Genomic DNA, 18,124 nt, shown 5'->3' with positions numbered 1-18,124 from the left:
CAGCTATGCAAGATCAAAATTAGATTGTTGTCATGGCTTTGTATTTAAATTGCCCACATTCTTGCTGTATTTATTTCTAATGGATGCAGTATCATATTCCTTCAGTATGACTGATTAAATTAACTAAACTTTAAAGATACCATTAGAAACAAAAACTGTATTCCATTACCATGAGAGCTGGTGACAGCATGTTGTTCTCAGATTAAAACAAACAAAAAAAAAACTGCTGTAGTTCTCCAAACAAGTAAGTCTTCGAAATGTATTACTATTCTTCCAAAGACACTTATCTTAAGAGGGACGTATCATGAAAAGGTGCCAATATTTTGAACTTTAAAAGTTGTTTTACTTTCAAACACACAGATTAACCAGAGTAAAAAGTGTCAAACCTACATATTTAAATGCACCTGCAAATAATATTATATAACACTAAGCACTGGAACACTTTACACAGAGAGGCAGTGGAGTCTCCATCCTTGGAAAGAGATACTCCAGAGCCACCTAGACATGGTCCTGGACAACCAGAGCTACGTAGCCCTTCCTGAGCAAGGGGGTTGGACCAGATAAACTCCAGAGGTGTCTTCCAGCCTCAGCCATTCTGTGATTCTTTGACAACTCCGTTGAGAAATAATACCTGCTCATTGCTGGAACTGTTGTTTCCACCAGGAACTTGAGCAGAATGACTGTAAATCATAAATGCAAATCCCAACTTCATGCAAAAAGACATGTTAGTGATGCATTTACCTCCTGAACAGCTCTCCTTCCCACCAAAGCCTTACAGAAGTGCTGCATTGATTACGCTGCAATAATCACCCAGTTCTAAATAACCACAGAGCAGAACCTCACATTAAAGAATCACAGAATCATCTAGGTTGGAAGAGACCTCCAAGATCACCCAGTCCAACCTCTGACCTGACACTAACAAGTCCTCCACTAAACCATATCACTAAGTTCAACATCTAAACGTCTTTTAAAGACCTCCAGGGATGGAGACTCAACCACTTCCCTGGGAAGACCGTTCCAATGCCTAAAACAACCCTTTCGGTAAAGAAGTTCTTCCTAACGTCATTCCTAACATCTAAACCTGGCGCAACTTTAGCCCATTCCCCCTCGTCCTGTCACCAGGCACGTGGGAGAACAGACCAACCCCCACCTCTCTACAGCCTCCTTTAAGGTACCTGGAGAGAGCGATAAGGTCTCCCCTGAGCCTCCTCTTCTCCAGGCTGAACAACCCCAGCTCCCTCAGCCGCTCCTCATAAGACTTGTTCTCCAGGCCCCTCACCAGCTTCGTCGCCCTTCTCTGGACTCGCTCGAGCACCTCCATGTCTTTCTTGTAGCGAGGGGCCCAAAACCGAATGAAAACAGTACTCGAGGTGCGGCCTCACCAGAGCCGAGTACAGGGGGACAATCACTTCCCTAGCCCTGCTGGCCACACGGTTTCTGATACAAGCCAGGATGCTGTTGGCCTTCCTGGCCACCTGAGCACACTGCTGGCTCATATTCAGCCAACTAGCAACCAGTACTCCCAGGTCCTTCTCTGCCAGGCACATTGTCTGAGTGAAAATAGTTTACAATGAAGATTAACATCTGTGAGCAATTAAAGTCAAGTTAATGGCTTCGTGATTTAGCTAAACCTACCCAAAAACTGGGTTAGAGAGGCCCACCATGCAAATCCTATAAAGGTTTCCATCATATCTTGACTTGGATTAGAAGCGGAATCAAGATCCTATTATAAAAAACATACATTACCTCCCTTTTCATCCATTTTTCTTCTTCATTTGTTTGATCCTTAAATTATGTAACGATAATTTATACTCACTTCAGTGATACACAATCATCTCAGTTGTGCTTTCTTATTCTCTGTCAATTTGCGAAGAAATATCAAACACAAAGCAAAGACTTAACACATAAGGAAACTATTGGTATAAGAATACAATAAATTCCTTGAAAACTTGCTACACTTCCTGTTGCTTTTTTCCACCTCATAAAGAAATAATGCTGCATTAAATACACAGATGTGAGGAAGAAGACAAGAAAAACAGTCAAAATACCGTACTTAACGTGGACTAGAAGTTTACCATTCTTTTTTCACTGGTTGGGTGAATGGGTGAGTTTCCTAGATGTGTCTTTGAGTACCATGGCAAGGAATTTCAAACTTTATCAATATCCTCTTTTTAAAAAAAATAAAAAATAAAAACAACAAACAAGAGCTAGTCTGTTTGCTTTGCAAATATATTCCTCAAACTGAAAAGAGTACCTAAATACCACCCAAGTTGAACTATTAACGAACTGAAATGAAGTTTGGAATATGTCCCAAAGGATGCTCTCTCCAGTAACAGCCTGCTCAGTCATACTTCTGCCTTGTGTTGTGATTAGCAAACAAGAAAATCAGCTTAATTAGAAGATACATCAACAAATACAATCAAACATGCTTTCACATGGCTCTACCTGTAAATCTGTTTAGACCTCCAAGAAAACAGGATCAAAGATGGCTGTCACTAAGATAGATGTTGTACTATAAGCCAACGTGATTCTACTAGCCACAGCAACAAGTAATTTTCCCTCCTACATCCCCAATCGGTGACACTGGAAAACATGAGGAACATATTGTGTAGCTTCAGTATCTTCCCCCAGCCCTGGCAGTTGCGCTAGCTACAACAGCAAGAGAAGAAAAACGGAAGACAGTGTCAACCTGCTTACATGCTCCTCAAGAAACTTAAAGATATTACTACTAATTTAGCTCTTTACCCTACAGAACTAGGACTCAGCAAGTAGCTTTCTGGAGCATGACAAGCAAACTCCCACATTGAATAAGCTAAGGTTTCTTAACCTTCTTTATCTCACAGAACCCTCTTTTACAAGGATTCACACACACAGCCTTACCACTTACTCCACGTGAGACCTGGAAAGGTAAACAGGATTCATTCTGCCACAAAAACTCCAGTCTGCTCCCCGGGAACTCCTTTCCAGTCACTGAACCACTCCAAGAATCTTCAGGACAACCTGCCTACCACAACTATTGATGGCAGAAAATTGTTGGAAAATGGAGGATATCTTTCCGAGGGAGGAAGTAGAAAAATGCTTTTGTATACCACAAACTGAAGTAGAAAATGCTTTAAGGAAGCTTTTCTTAAAGTACCTGCAAGCAATTTACTGCATTTTCCCCATACATCTGAATATTTTTAGTCTTTCATAAATAGTTAGAAAACATTTAAAATAGAAGCAAAACATTTTTACAGGACTGAGGCTCCCTGAAAATTCAGTGAAGTAGGATCAATCCTACAATACTAGTGAACATATTTGTTTTTAAAAATCGTGACATTTGAACCTGCCACCTGTCTACATGACTAATTCCATGTTTTAATGTTATTTTCCCAGTTTCTATACAGATAGCTTTAACTCAAATTTTCAATTAATAAAAAATACCCAGTTAGCTTGAGATGCATTCCTCAGGATCCTCAAGCTACAGTGGTCAATCCAGAAATGATTTTAAAACTATTTTAATGAGGCCTGAACTCAAGCCCAGAAGTTTTTTTAATTGGTTTTCTAAGACTACCAAACTACAAATGCTCTTAAGTCTCGTGAGACCACCCCTGAATAATACAGGATTCAGTCATCTTCATAGATCAACAAAGACGTACAAGGATTATATGATGTGCCTATTGTCAACAAGAGAAATCAGTGAAAGAGCTAGGAATAGACCTCAAAAGCCTAGTCACCAATAGATGATATCACACTTCGTTGTTGTTGTTTTTGTATTTAAACAGGACATGGGACCTTATCCCTACTTCCTCTAAATTAAGGGGCATATCCACAGAAGTTGAGGTTTCCCGCTGTAGTTCAGAAGACCTTCCTGGCCTAGCACCTATCTGGTTCTGAGGCACTTCTGGCCACCATGACCAAGATGTTCCTGTAGCTTCTGTAACCAATGGAGGTAAGTTGGAGTTTCTATTTATTTACTTAGGGAGTGATGTCACCAGACACACAGTGTCGTGATTTTGGCTGAGACACAGTTAATTTTCTTTGTAGAGGCTCACACAATGCTGTGTTTTGGATTTTTTTTATGAAAATAGTGGTGATAACACACCAACGTTTTCAGTTGTTGCAGAACAGTGCTTACACAGAGCCAAGGACTTTTCAGCTTCTCATGCTGCCCTGCCAGCAAGGAGGTTGAGGGTGCACAGGGAGCTGAGAGGGAACAGAGCTAGGACAAATGGCCCAGGCTGACCAAAGGGATGTCCCATGCCATATGACACCATGCTCAGCAATAAAAGCTGGGGGAAACAAGGAGGAAGGAGGGGACGTTGGGAGTAATGGCATTTGTCTTCCCAAGAAACCGGTACTCATGATGAGCCCTGTTTTCCTGTCAGTGGCTGAACACCTCTCTGCTGATGGGAAAGGGTGAATGAATTCTTGGTTTTGCTTTGCTTACGTACATGGCTTCTGCTTTACCTAGTGAACTGTCTTTATCTCAACCCGTGAGTTCTTGCACTTTTACCTTTCCAATTCTCTCCTTCAGCCCACCTAGGGAGAGTGAGTGAGCAGCTGGGTGGCATTCAGCTGCCTGCCAGAGCCAAACCACAACACATAGTCACCTTTAATTTCCCAGGCCAAATAATTAAGTGGCAATTCACTTCATATTTAAGCATAGATGGATTTTGGCATGAATCTAGAATGAGGTTCAAATTCATGCGTGGTAATCCGTGGCAAGATATCTTTCCATTTTACTACAACACCCTTAATATTTGGTCACCCACTACCTAAATCATATATACATATACAAAGCACACACTAAAAATTATCTTCTTGAGAATTAACACACAAGGTGTCACTGAACTAAGTCAAATATTCCTGGGCTACATCAAGCATGACTGCTAGCCAGTCAAGGGAAATCATTGTCCCGCTCTGCTTTGTGCTGGTGCGGCCACACCACAGTATAAAAAGGGCACAAAACTATTAGAGAACGACCAAAGGAGGGCTACAAAGACTGTGAAGGGTCTGGAGATCTGAAGATGTGTGAGGAGCAGCTGAGGTTCCTTGGTTTGTTCAGCCCAGAGCAGAGCAGGCCGAGGGGAGGCCTCATGGCGGCCTGCAGCTCCCTCACGAGGGGAGCGGAGGGGCAGGCGCTGAGCTCTGCTCTCTGGGGACAGCGACAGGACCCAAGGGAACGGCATGGGGCTGGGACAGGGGAGGGTCGGGCTGGGTGTTAGGGAAAGGTTCTGCACCCAGAGGGTGGTCAGGCACTGGGACAGGCTCCCCAGGGATGTGGTCACAGCACCGAGCCTGCCAGAGTTCAAGAAGTCTTTGGACAATGCTCTCGGACATAATTTGATTTTGGAGTGGTCCTGTCCAGACCCAGGAGTTGGACTCAATGATCCTCTTTGTGGGTCCCTTCCAACTCGAGTTATTCAATGATTATATAAAATATCTTCACAGGAAGATGAAATACCTGACATTCACTGCTACTGCATAGGGGGGTTTTACCTCAATATCAACCAGGACATCACTAAATATGCCACAATAAAAAATTTCATATTATTATACAAGCATTAGGAAAAAAGAGCCCCTAATCATTTGATAAGTTACCAGATGGAATCCTACAGATTTCTAAATAACACCTCAGATGCTTGCAATGCCCATCCACATGATGCACTCCATCTTTTTATGCTGCAATTATCTCCAAATTTTTGAAAAACATTCAAGGTGCCATGTATACTACTAAAAAATGTTCACAACTGCAAATGCAAACATTTTACCATGCACACCTGGCAAGAGAAGAAGAAAAAAGTCACTGAAAATAAGCAGATGGTCATCTTTGCTGCAGGCAGTAAACACACTGCCTGCTTTCTATAAACCATTTTCTAAACATTTATAAATTTAAAAATCTATGTTCGTTCAAACAACCATGTAAAGAAAAGTTCTCTTTTCTACATTCTATTTTTTTTATTAACATGAAAACATGATTTTTATTGTTAATGATAAACATCTAGATGCAATACTCCTGAGTTTCAGACCCCTCCCCAACACAGAGTCTGTTGAATGAGCAACTGTAAACCTTTGATTTCTTCAGAACTATGCGATTTGCAGGCAAACTGGTAGCACAGTGCTATATTTAATTTAAAACACAAACCCTAATGTTCTCAGAACTGTATTAACAAAATCACTGGACCCAATAAATTCTTTTCGGTTCCATGTTTTCCCAAAGACCAAATGAAAACATAACATAGAATCACAGAATCATTTAGGTTAGAAAAGACCTCTAAGATCATCAGGTCCAATCATTAACCCATCACTGCCAAGTCTACCACTAAACCATGTCCCTAAACACATGCACATTTCTGTCTCAATGTGACGTCTTAAAGATGCCAACTCACAATGTTGGTCTTACAGAAATAGGAAGAGCTTCTTCAAAATAGACCACATTACAGACCACTAGTCTATGCAACTAGAAATTCATGTGGAGAGCTTCCCTGCAGAAAACTGTTCCACAAAGTTGAAGCTAAGAACACAGGCATCACATACAGAGAAGAAAACACTAATGTTCATTTTTACTTGACCTATTGAAAAGCTTCTATTATTTAGCCTTCTTTCTGAAGGTGACCTCCCTGAATATGCTTTTTTTTTTTTTTTGACTGCAGTCAGACTGTGAGCTCAGGCCTGACTGTGCCTTCATCCAATAGTCATCATATTAATTATTTTTAATATATTTGGTACAGCTGACTACACACAAATTTGGCTGGTTTCTATGACTGCCTCCCACAGTCTCTGGAATAACCATTTACTTGGACTGTTTTACTTTTTACTTTCTGCATTCCTAGTCTCAATTTTCAACTTAAGACTACTCTCAGCATGATTTAAATTATATTATAAAGCTCATGTTCAGATCAACTTCAGTAAACATGAACAACTTAGGTTCAAACATTCAGGAAGTCATAAAATTTGGTATGCAGGAATCTTTTCAAGGCTCTCAAAACTAGGTTACAATAAGATATTATGAAAAGGTTTTAGAACAGCTCATAAAAATCTTATTTTCTGGTTTGCTGTCGAAGGGGTCATATTAGTGTCATCAATAAATACATGCATTTCCCTTTTATTTTCTGTCATATAGAAACAGATAAATCTCATTTAATCATCAGCAATGAGGAAATCTGGAAAATCATATGGCTTTCTAACCAACCTAAATTAAAGGCCTTCTAACAACTATAATCCACTCACCATCCCTTCTAAAAACCTTGTTCTAGCTCAAGTATTTTATTAATTTAAAGTATCTTGCAGAAACATCATGAAAAGGCAAGTAAGACAGGGCATATTAACATGTACTGTATTTGGCAAACATTCATAACAAAAGTACATGGTATTATTTTGTTTTCAGCTGAGAACAAACAAGATGAAAACAGCTGCTCTGAGTACATAACCAAAGGACTCAGGGGAAAGAACTATCTACACCATCTTTTTGGAAATAGGTATTTTGGGCACATCTCCAAATTAAAAAAGACAACAACAATAAAACAGACAAAAAATAGGGTGATTCTAGGGGAAAGGGAAAAATAAAGGCATAGGGATTCACAGACTTGAGTTAATACTCATCAAGGAGTATTTTTCCACTCTATCACTGGATAGAAATTGAGTTTGGGTTTCGCAAGATGGGCTTTTAGCATTTTCACACATTGTTCCACTGTGTAGAATGTATTTATAGCTCTAAGACCATATCAGTACCATGCTCTTCTTAGAAGAAGCTCAGCAATGTTAATGGTAAAGGGTTATTTTTTCCAAATAAATATTTATTTTGCAATAAATGTATGTATAGTGCTTTAATACAGATGACAAACCTATGTGTTTTTTGTACAGTGCCACACAACAGAAAAATACACCACAGAAATCTGAGAAACTTGAAAATGAGTCCCTTTTTCAGAGTAGAAGAGGACTAAATTTGCTTTCAATGGAAATTGCTTGGGTGAAAAAGAAAGACATGAATTCTATTCAAAGAACTAGAGCAGAAATCACAGATTACAAAGATGGAACAGAAGCACCGAAAAGCAGGTGCTTAGAACAAGTTTGAAATGTTATTTCAAGTATTTTTCAGTCAAAGTGTGAAGTCCTCAGCTGGTAAACCCAGACAGAATTTTGCTACAGGCAAACACAGCTATGACACAAGTGTTAAGGACCTCATTACAAGATTTAGTGTGTTTTAGAAGCGCCCCGAAACCCCCTGTACTTTCATCTACCCATAGCACCAGGTTTTTATTTTGCTAAAGATCTCGTAACTACACATTGAATTACAAATGTTAGTAAAATACAAAAATTTCACTTACCTTACCATTGCCAAATACTAGCACAGGCACCACAGCAGCGAATGCTTTGTGTGACCTGACATGTTGGCAAACATAAACCAGAATCTCAGTAATTTACAATCCCATATGCAAATTACTTTCATCATTTTTAATTCTCACAATTTTCAACAGTTTTCCATAGTGCTGTTACATTTTTGTTTCATATTTCATTGATTAGAAATTATCATTTGTTATTTCTTGATCCTTTCAGAGAAGTAATTTCCCTATCAATATCCCTACACAAAAAGTGTACTCTAATATCATCAGTAAGTGCAACATCTAGCTACAGTATCTTTAAGCCTTAACTAAAAAAAAAAAAATGTTACAATGAGAACATAATCCTGGGAGCACTTTTTGCTAGGTGTGATGTCCTCACTGGAGACTACTCACTTCCCACATAAGCCTGCAGTCTGTGTCCTCATCCAGTTCCTGAGGCATTCGCTTCTCCCCTGCAAAGGGGCCAAATTTTTCACCCTAAGGAATGAATATAAAAGAAAATGAATCAGTAGGGGATATATTAAAAAAAAAAGTGAATTCCAAACTCCAGCAGAGGTCTCAATTTTAGTTTCAAGTGGAAAAGGACAGTTTTATTTTGGAAGCCCACTATCAGCCAAAAAGGTGCACATCCTTGTGGGTTCAACTTCAAGCTCATTCGCATTCTTTTTATGGATTAAAGAATCTCTTAAAACCATACCTTCCCTGTACATGCTAATTTTCCATTTAGCATAAAGCATTTTTCTTGATTTTAAATAAGGGTCATATTTACAAGTCAAATTTCTTACATTTCTTATAAGATTCTCAGGAAGCATCTTGCAATATGCATCCCAATAAGTCCGAAGTATTTGGCAAGCACAAAGTTTACATTAGATTTATTTGCAGGATTATTTGCAACACTACTTTTTGAAGTGCCACAAATCAAAACACTAAATAACTTTGAGGTTTTGAACATACAGAGGGACTTGTTTAAAAAATGAGGGAATATGCACGTGTCTATGAATTAATTCAAGCCTTCAAAAAAAATTAAAATATTATGCCACCTGCTAGTCGTAATACACATCGTGAAAACATCCATTGCTATGTTCTTCCAAAAGTGTTTTTTTTTTCCCCTCCCTTTATAGATTTCATGCCAGCAGCAGGGTAAATACTTCAACTAGGACTTCCACCTGGCATAGGCCTAACTGTTTCTCCCCTTGTTCTTATTTGCATTGATAAACCATATAAATTGGAATGCAGAACACAATGTTCCTTTATGCAATATTAAGATAAAAAAAAGCTGTTATATACTTTAAGGCATTACAGGTTATAATTATACAATAAAAAGCAACTTTGGTGTTTCTTTAAAAATACAACATTATGGCTAATGAAAGGATCGATCTTGTCTACAAGTCCCTTCCCCCAGACACATTCCATGATCCCAGGAACAGCCTGCTACGTGTTTTTCCTTCTTCTTCCTTGCTTACAGGTACAGTGGCAAGGAAAAGGTGGAATAGAAAACTTACAGGATGATCCCTCAACCAAGTAAATAAATTAAATATATATATATTTTAAATGAAACTTGAGGAGGTAACAAACAACAGAAAAGAAAATTGACATTGCATAATAACAAGGCAACAGACTAGAGGAGTAAAATATTAAAATGTGCTCAACAAATATTCCATTCAAAGGACCAAGAGAATAAGGAGGTAAAAAGACAAGAACACCAGACAATGACCAGAGCCCAAAGCACCAATGGAGATAGAGATATAGGCAGCGAGAGTAAAAATTCACTTCACTTCTCACTGATCTCCATACCAACTTTCATCGTTTTAAAAGTGAGGAAGATGGTGGCAGAGGAATTCTGTTCTGGAGATGTATGGTCCTTTCTAGCCTCAGCAAACATAAGGTAGGCACTTTCGGGAGACCTCTCACACCAAGCTGAACAGGCTTTTCCCATCCACTTACAAAGCGCCACATAGTTTTGGTGCAACAAGAAACTAGCTCACTACAGCTGCTGGGCTCTGAGGGAGGACATGGTTGTAACTGCAGAACCCCCTATCACATAGCAACCCCCTATCAGTCATAGCAAGGATCAAGATGAAAGAAGCTTGTTTGACTGTAACCTAGATTAGTTCTATAGAAAGGAAAAGAAAAAAATCTCCGTAAGTTTAACAGAGAAATAATTAAAAGACCTAATGAATAAGGAACCTGAAACAGCCAGTCTCCTACACTCACTTCAGCAGCAGAACAACACTAACATTACTAGTGGGCAAAATAGATGAATTTATTCCTTAACTACTTTGAAGGTTTCCACAACCCTCACCTCAGTAATACATTCATCCTCACAATCCAAAGGATGCCTACATACCATACGAAGTACCTACAGGATTAATTTTACCCACCACTTAACAACACATCACCTCTGGGGTGAAACACAACAACAGTTTAATAGGGCATACTGACTCAAAACAAGAAATACCACGTCATTCCTAGCTCAACTACTCCAAACGAATAAACCTCTCCTGCAATATGCTTAAGCCCTCGTAGAAGTTCAAAACAATAGAGAAAGTAAAAGGCAAGATGCCCACCAGTAATATAAAGTGAATGTAACATGAACTGGAGGTGATTCAAACTACTAAGCACTTTTTATAGCTTCTCAAATTTGGACAAAAAGCAGAAACTAGACACGGCAAAATCTGGTGTCTTGCAATACAAAAGCCTGTGGAGATTATTAATTCAGCCTTTAAGATGATTTTTTTTCACATGTATGCATATATTTATTAGTCCCAGCTAATAAATATGCTGTCGTATACCAATATACAAATCAAAAACATAGTAAGACTTCCTCTCCAATCAAAAAAGCTCAGGTTTATAGCACAGTCTGAAGTCAACCATAGAAATGATTGAAAGATATGAAAGGCACGTTATTCAAATGTCAAAAAGCTGCTTCCAACAGCTGTTTTCAAAAAAGCAGCAGTGCTTAAACGTGTTCCAGACTCAGCAGAACACTGGAAAAGGTAGTAGCTCTCTCTCAAGACTATACCAAGGGTCTTAAGATTCTGGTGTTGTAGCCACTGCTAAGCTGTTGGAGAAAAATTTACAAGAGAATCACAGCTTTTGTTAAGGTAACGAAACAAAAAGTTTCCGCCTTTTATGACTACAGACAAAAGATTGAAAACATGGCATAAAGCCTGAAGGAACAAAAGAAGATGGTAAGTAACAGCAGGTCAAAATGTATTATTACCAAAACTTTGGTTTTAATACTATAGTTTTCCAAGGCCTACCTCATGATTACTTAACATCTGGAGAGTTGCTACTGCAATTTCTGATTATAAGATCATTTGAAATGCATTTGACTTCCAGTTAAGACAACTACAGTTGTGTGATAACATAAAGAAAATGATGCGGTATTTGCTATTCAGGGACACAGATATTATTTCACAATTAGTGCCATATTCAACACCTCCTCCCAGTCCCAGAGCTCCAAGGTATTACTTAACAATTTGTCAGCTATTAGCTACTCTGTATTATAAACATAAAGTGTAGTAATGCTGCCTCACTACTGGAAAGGAAGAAACATTGAGAGCACTTCAGATTTTTCTTTCCATGGGAAAAGAGTAACACACAGTCTGGTTATATCCAATGCATCATTTGTGTTGTTTACACATCTGCTGTTCTGTGAGCAGCTATGGCCACACACTGTGCTTAGGTCTTCAACCGTTTTTAGGAATACCTGTTCCAAGCAGTGCCTGGTTTCCAAAGGACAACTCAGAAGCTGGTTTCCTCATCCTACTGAGGAGGAAAGTCTGCCCGTCTGTCAGGCATAGACTTTTGATCAGGGCTTCGCATACCACAACTGTTGGTGCTACCAGCACAGAGGATTCAATGCCAAACAAAAACCAAGTCTCTAACAGACACTGTCATGACACACTCCTAAAACATAGACAGATCTTACTGTAACTGCCTCCACCTTTTCCTTCCATGTTCCACATATAACACACACCCCACTTGCAACATTTCAGTTTTGTTAGGATGTCCTGTATGAGGAGCTCACACTGGCAGAGCTATACAGGCACAGCTCTGACAGCATATACCTTGCCTGTATAAAAAGAGAATTCAAAAGTAACATGGAGTAGTTCTGTTAAGAAAAAGCTCTATTTCCCCTGGCATATAGATCTAATGGTTCAACGTACAACAGTGTAAAGGAAGGGGACTCAGACCTTCAGCATTGACATTAACAGACAGGTTACAATTTCAGTGAGTTTCACTGTAAAGTTAATTCTATTTCAGAGTCCAGGGATTGATATATGATAGCAGCCTACAATTTTCCTTCATGTGTGAATTCTCAAAGGTTTCAAATGAATGTTCAGAACCTCAGTGAAAACAATAATAATAAGCTAACTAATAAAAAGCTTGGACTCTCTGCCCCCTGTTAACCCTCTTGAACAGCTTAAAGATTTGGCACCCCTACATCAAGGTGCCTAAGCCCTGTGAACAAAACCACTGAAAAATTAGGCAGCTCTGCCAACCCTGTGAGAAGCAGAACCTGGAAAAAGATGGAAAGCAAAACATATATAACTGGAAGTGCATGCTACTGCAGGGTTTGTAACTTTAGGTATGCCTCTAGCGGTTGGAAGAAGTTGTTTGAGCAAGCCACCTGAGCAGTTTTAACTGCGGTTTCAAACAATCAAGAATTTTTCACCGCAGTCAGGCGGCATCACGGGGCAGGGCCCGTTCGGGAGATGAGAGATGTGCAGCTAGATCAGCTGGACCGCACCCCCACCGGGCCCGGATTTCTGCCCTGGATCGAGGACCTGCACCGCCCACCCTACCGAGCCGTAGGGCCAGGGGCGCGCCAAACAAACCCAGAGGAGCGCAATAAAGTGGGGACAAAGTGCGACAACAGCAGGGGGAACCCCCGCAGGGCGCCCCGCTCCCCTTCCGCGGGCCGGGCGGAGGCAACGACGGGCTCGGCTCGCTCGGGGCGGGCGGAAGCGGAGCAGGGCTGAGCGCGGCACGGCCCCGCCGCGATACGTGGCAGGGCTCCCCGCCGGGCCGGGCCGGGCCGGCGATCACCCACCTTTCTCACTCTGCGGGCCGTGTAGAGCCCCATCCCGTCCTGTACTTGGGACGACTTCAGGGCAAACCTATCCGGCACGTACATGCCCAGCATTTTGCACCGGGCCGGGCCGCCGCCGGCTAGCGGGGAGGAGGAGGAGGAGGAGGGCTCCCGGGGACTTCCATCGCACCGGGGGAGGGGGCAGGACGAGGGGCTGGGTGCGGGGCTCGCCCGGCTCCCGAAGACGGCGAGGGGAGGAGCCGGCACCGGCACCCGCCGGGCCGGGCGGCAGAAGGGGGCGCGCTCACCCGCGGGGCAGCGGCCGTTGCGGACCGTTAGTGGCGGGTGGGGACCGCTGGAGACCATCGGGGGCTTCGCGCTGTCGAGGGGCCGAAGGGGAGGAAGCGAGTTCCTCAGCCGGGGTTAGCCTTGGTGTTCTTCCAGAGACATTAACAGATGTATAGAGAGTCGAAGTAGTTAAAGTTTCTAGTCGCCACCAACGCATAAGAGAAATGTTGTGGTGGTAGCAGTAGGAGGGAATGAAAAAATGCACAGAATTTTCATTTCGAGATGGCAGTAAACATCAGTACAAAAGTATGTGGCCTTCTGGATCAAGTGGGTTTCTGCAGTAGCAAAACTTGTCAGACCATAGACAGTAGGGAAAAGTGGAAAAAAGGAGAAACAGGGCCAGCCATATACAAGAGTCCCTTTGGCTACTTCCTGGTTTCCCTATGTACATGCACAACTCTGCCATTTTGTGCTTAGTATATACAGAGCATCATATAGTAGATATATGGCTTTAAAAAAAACCATCACCTTTGTTATGTGTACCCTCATCCACACATCTATATACACAGATGCGTACAGTGATGTATGATATGATGTCATTCAGTACATGAGCAACTGCTCTTGTAAAGTAGAGGAGGTCCCAACTTTGACAACAGGAAGGGAAACTCAAACAACATGGCCCCAAATGACTTTGGGAATTAAAACAGCAATCAGGCACACAACTTTAAAATCTAGACTTTCTAAATTAACAGCATCCAGGGCATCAAAAAAAAAAACTACATCAATGAAAATAAGAACTCTAATACCTCAAAAACAATTGTAGTGGACAAGAGGAAATAAGTTATCTAGGCCTACTATTTCAGTTTTAAGAGTAATAACAAAACTTAACTAAGCTTGAGATCCAGTCCCAAAGCTTCCATATGCATTACTGAACATACTTAATATTTTTTCTAGAATATCTTCTTAAGTTGAGGCCGATCTTAGTACATGTAAGATTAAGATGCTAGCATCATTTTCCTTGTCTCTGACCTTTTTCAAGGGCCCTGAGTATTTTAAAATTAATTTGCACTCTATGAAGTCCTCAGTATTTCTCTTATCAAAAGAGAGCTTGAAAGCACTTCATATTTCAGCTTCTTCAGAAATACTACAGTATAGTTTGCAATGCATTTACTTCGTTTACATTTAAGCTCTTGAAGTAGGTATGACTATTCTTATTTAGAAACTTCGCCCATAATTATTCTAATATGAAACACAGCTAGTTATATCTCCTTCAGTTTAAGCAAAATAGGATAGATCGGGCAAAGCAGACACCAGTCTCTCATAGTGTGATGGATGTTGTCAGATTAATTGGATATTCACAACTGCCCAGACACCAATAGATTCTTCTAAATTAAATTAGTCAGCCATTTTGACCATAAGGTGTTATAAGTAGTTTAATGTGGTGTTAGTTTTGCCCTTTCTGGTTCATACAAGGGGCACTGCACGGGATAGAGTCAGCCTTCTCAAGCATAAAACTGACAATGCTAATCAAGCAGACACGTTAACAGCTCTTTTATTTTGTCCTATCTGCAGCTGCAAGGAGAGTGACATCTCAGAGATCCAAATGAATCAGATCAGACAGAACAAAGATGAAAGGCATCATATCGTGCTGAACGTATGCTGACTGTTAGTCAATGTCTAGAGTGGAACATGCAGAACATGCAAGTTTCAGTATTACTGCTTTGTATTTGGTGCATACAGCCTGCCGTCATTCTGTTATGAACATACTTCAGCTGAGGATGCGGATGCAGCATACAACAGCAAAAGGAGTTTTCTTGCTGGCATAGCAAAGTCATCTCCAAAGTGACCAACTGAACAAGTGAACACATGTAGCTGTTAAAACAGCTGTACAGCTGTAACAGCTGTTAAAACAGCTACATGTACAGCAGGGTTTACTGGCATAACTGGCAGCAGCTTGGGAGTATGATATGACCACCATGTGATATGACTACACTGACAGAACTTCTCAGTGCTATGTCTCAGACTCAAGAACCATGATGCCCTAGTAGAAAGACATGAAGAAATACCTCCAAGGCCCCTCCGCACAAACAGCTGCCAGATGGCATGGAACAGATAGTTATCTACCATCTCAGTAAAGGCTCTAATGAGCAAAGTATGGGGAAAAAAATGTCAGTCAATTGCCCAGGCTTATTTTTTTTTTTTTAGAAACTGAGAAGTATGCCTTTGTGTGTACCTCCCAAAACCTCATATCAACAGTTTAAGTCTGCGTACAGCAATCTGCATTGACCTATTGATTTCTTCTGAAAGACACCAAATATTTGCTGCACTAAGTATGTCAGTGTTGTCTACACTATAGTTATAAATCACCACACCCAATGATTTGCTATCTTCAAGTTTCCAACTCTTGCATAAACATATATCAAGGCAATTCTTTGCTGTTTTCAAATATATATATTTTTGGCATTTGCACTAAAACAGGTGCAATTGGGGGTGACAATCAATCCAGGAATGTTTGGGCTCAGGGACACAATCAATTTCATTGCCAAGGCTATTCAGTGCTGCCTAGGTGGCTTAACTGTGCTAATGGGTGGCACTCATGTTCTAGAACAATGCCTGAGAAAATTGGTTTGTGTGCACAACTCAGACAAGAGTCACGTGCAGAAACCACACTCACCCAGAGAAAACAGAAGTGATTTGTGCAGAATTCCTTAGCCATTATTAATGACAATACCATTATTGCTCAAGGAAGTTGATCTACCACAGCTGGGCTAGACAGCAGTAGATGATGTTCCAAGAATAGAAAGAAAGCAGCTTTGATATGTACACAAGATGAAGTTATTTGTTCATATAATAAGAATAAGCATACTCAGTAGGGTCCCATGAGACTTCAAATACCAGTTCTCTCTTTAGCCAGAGTCCTGGGAAAAGGACAATGAAGAGATTCCAGTGGAGATTAGAGTTTGAATATAAAACACACAGGTTTTTACCTAGTATTGTGAACTGGAATTAATCCAGTGTATTTAAAAAGCACTGCTGAAGTGACGGCACAAAATTATATAGAAGTTATTAAAAATATGACTTTCTTTCAGAGTGAAACCCTAATGCCACTCAGGTGTAGGCAAGCTCAGTGAGTCCCTTCCTTGCAATCTCAATGTTCCCCCAGGAACAAGCATGAAAGTGGATGAACTTCACACATTTTTGGTTCCACTGTACGTAACATTTGATTGTAATCTTCAGAAGTACCCTGGCATGTACTGAGTGTATTCCATATTTTAGATACATAAAGCACATTTCAATTAACCCAGCTAAGAAGTTTAAAGATAGGAAGAGGACATACTTAGCAGCAGCCACTGAACAAGATTTGATTGGATGGTTTGGGGTGTTCACTACCCCCCACACAACTGCTTTATTTGATTCATTAGTTTTAATTCATGTACACAGTTATGTTTTCTTTCCCGGTATTATTAACATAACCATTTTTGTTTTGCATTTTTAAACTAGCTCTGAACACTTCGGTTGCTATTTACAAAATATAATTGCAAAAAATATGGAAAGAAATACGAGGGGACAGCTGGGTTTCATTTTTATTGGCCTAATTCTTTTAAGAAGAATGCTTTGATAGTTTTAGTATTCATTTCAACTGAATAAGACCAATGAATTGTTGGGGACCAAAAAAATCTGAGGAATATACCTCAATTAAAAACAATCCATTTTGAAGTAATGTATTGAAAAATAGGAGGCATTTTTATTCTAACCTGCACCTTATAAGAGTGAGTAATGAAGCACAAAGTTATATAAAAGGCATAATACTCAATTTGAACTGTTATAAACATAATAAAGAAAGGCTAATTCTTGTAAGTTTAAATTACAGAATCACAGAATCACCTAGGTTGGAAGAGACCTCCAAGATCACCCAGTCCAACCTCTGACCTGACACTAACAAGTCCTCCACTAAACCATATCACTAAGTTCTACATCTAAACGTCTTTTAAAGACCTCCAGGGATGGAGACTCAGCCACTTCCCTGGGCAGCCCTAAGAACCCTTTCGGTAAAGAAGTTCTTCCTAACATCATTCCTAACATCTAAACCTCCCCTGGCGCAACTTTAGCCCATTCCCCCTCGTCCTGTCACCAGGCACATGGGAGAACAGACCAACCCCCACCTTGCTACAGCCTCCTTAAAGATACCTGGAGAGAGCAATAAGGTCACCCCTGAGCCTCCTCTTCTCCAGGCTGAACAACCCCAGCTCCCTCAGCCGCTCCTCATGAGACTTGTTCTCCAGGCCCCTCACCAGCTTCGTCACCCTTCTCTGGACTCGCTTGAGCACCTCCATGTCCTTCTTATAGCGAGGGGCCCAAAAATTCCGTCATTTGTTATCTTAGTTCTTAAATAAAGGTACCTTTACAATTTATGTAGTAGGTCATATACTTCGAGTTGAGCAAATATGAAACGTCCTTCATACATTGTGCTTCC

At 40.6% G+C, this 18,124-nt stretch overlaps 1 protein-coding gene across 5 annotated transcripts in view; it reads right to left on the bottom strand.

Annotated features, from left to right (window-relative positions):
* The window catches only part of PRDM5 (PR/SET domain 5), a 111,395-nt gene that overhangs the window by 83,477 nt on the left and 9,794 nt on the right, over positions 1–18,124 (bottom strand). For 2 of the 5 annotated variants that reach the window (XM_080591628.1, XM_080591629.1), the window contains exons 1-2: positions 13,384–14,105; positions 8,718–8,801 (exon numbers count right to left, since the gene is read on the bottom strand). In XM_080591628.1, the coding sequence (XP_080447754.1) occupies positions 8,718–8,801; positions 13,384–13,728 (429 nt within the window). In that variant the 5' untranslated portion in view covers positions 13,729–14,105. Of the gene's footprint in view, positions 1–8,717; positions 8,802–13,383; positions 14,126–18,124 lie in introns of those variants that run through there. The other 3 variants (XM_080591630.1, XM_080591627.1, XM_080591631.1) reach the window with 3 other exon arrangements.

This window comes from Anser brachyrhynchus (assembly GCF_964034855.1).
Source record: "Anser brachyrhynchus genome assembly, chromosome: 4".
Taxonomy (NCBI): Eukaryota; Metazoa; Chordata; class Aves; order Anseriformes; family Anatidae; genus Anser; species Anser brachyrhynchus.
The sequence above is the reverse complement of the archived record's forward strand: the minus strand, read 5'-3'. Positions and strand labels throughout refer to the sequence as shown.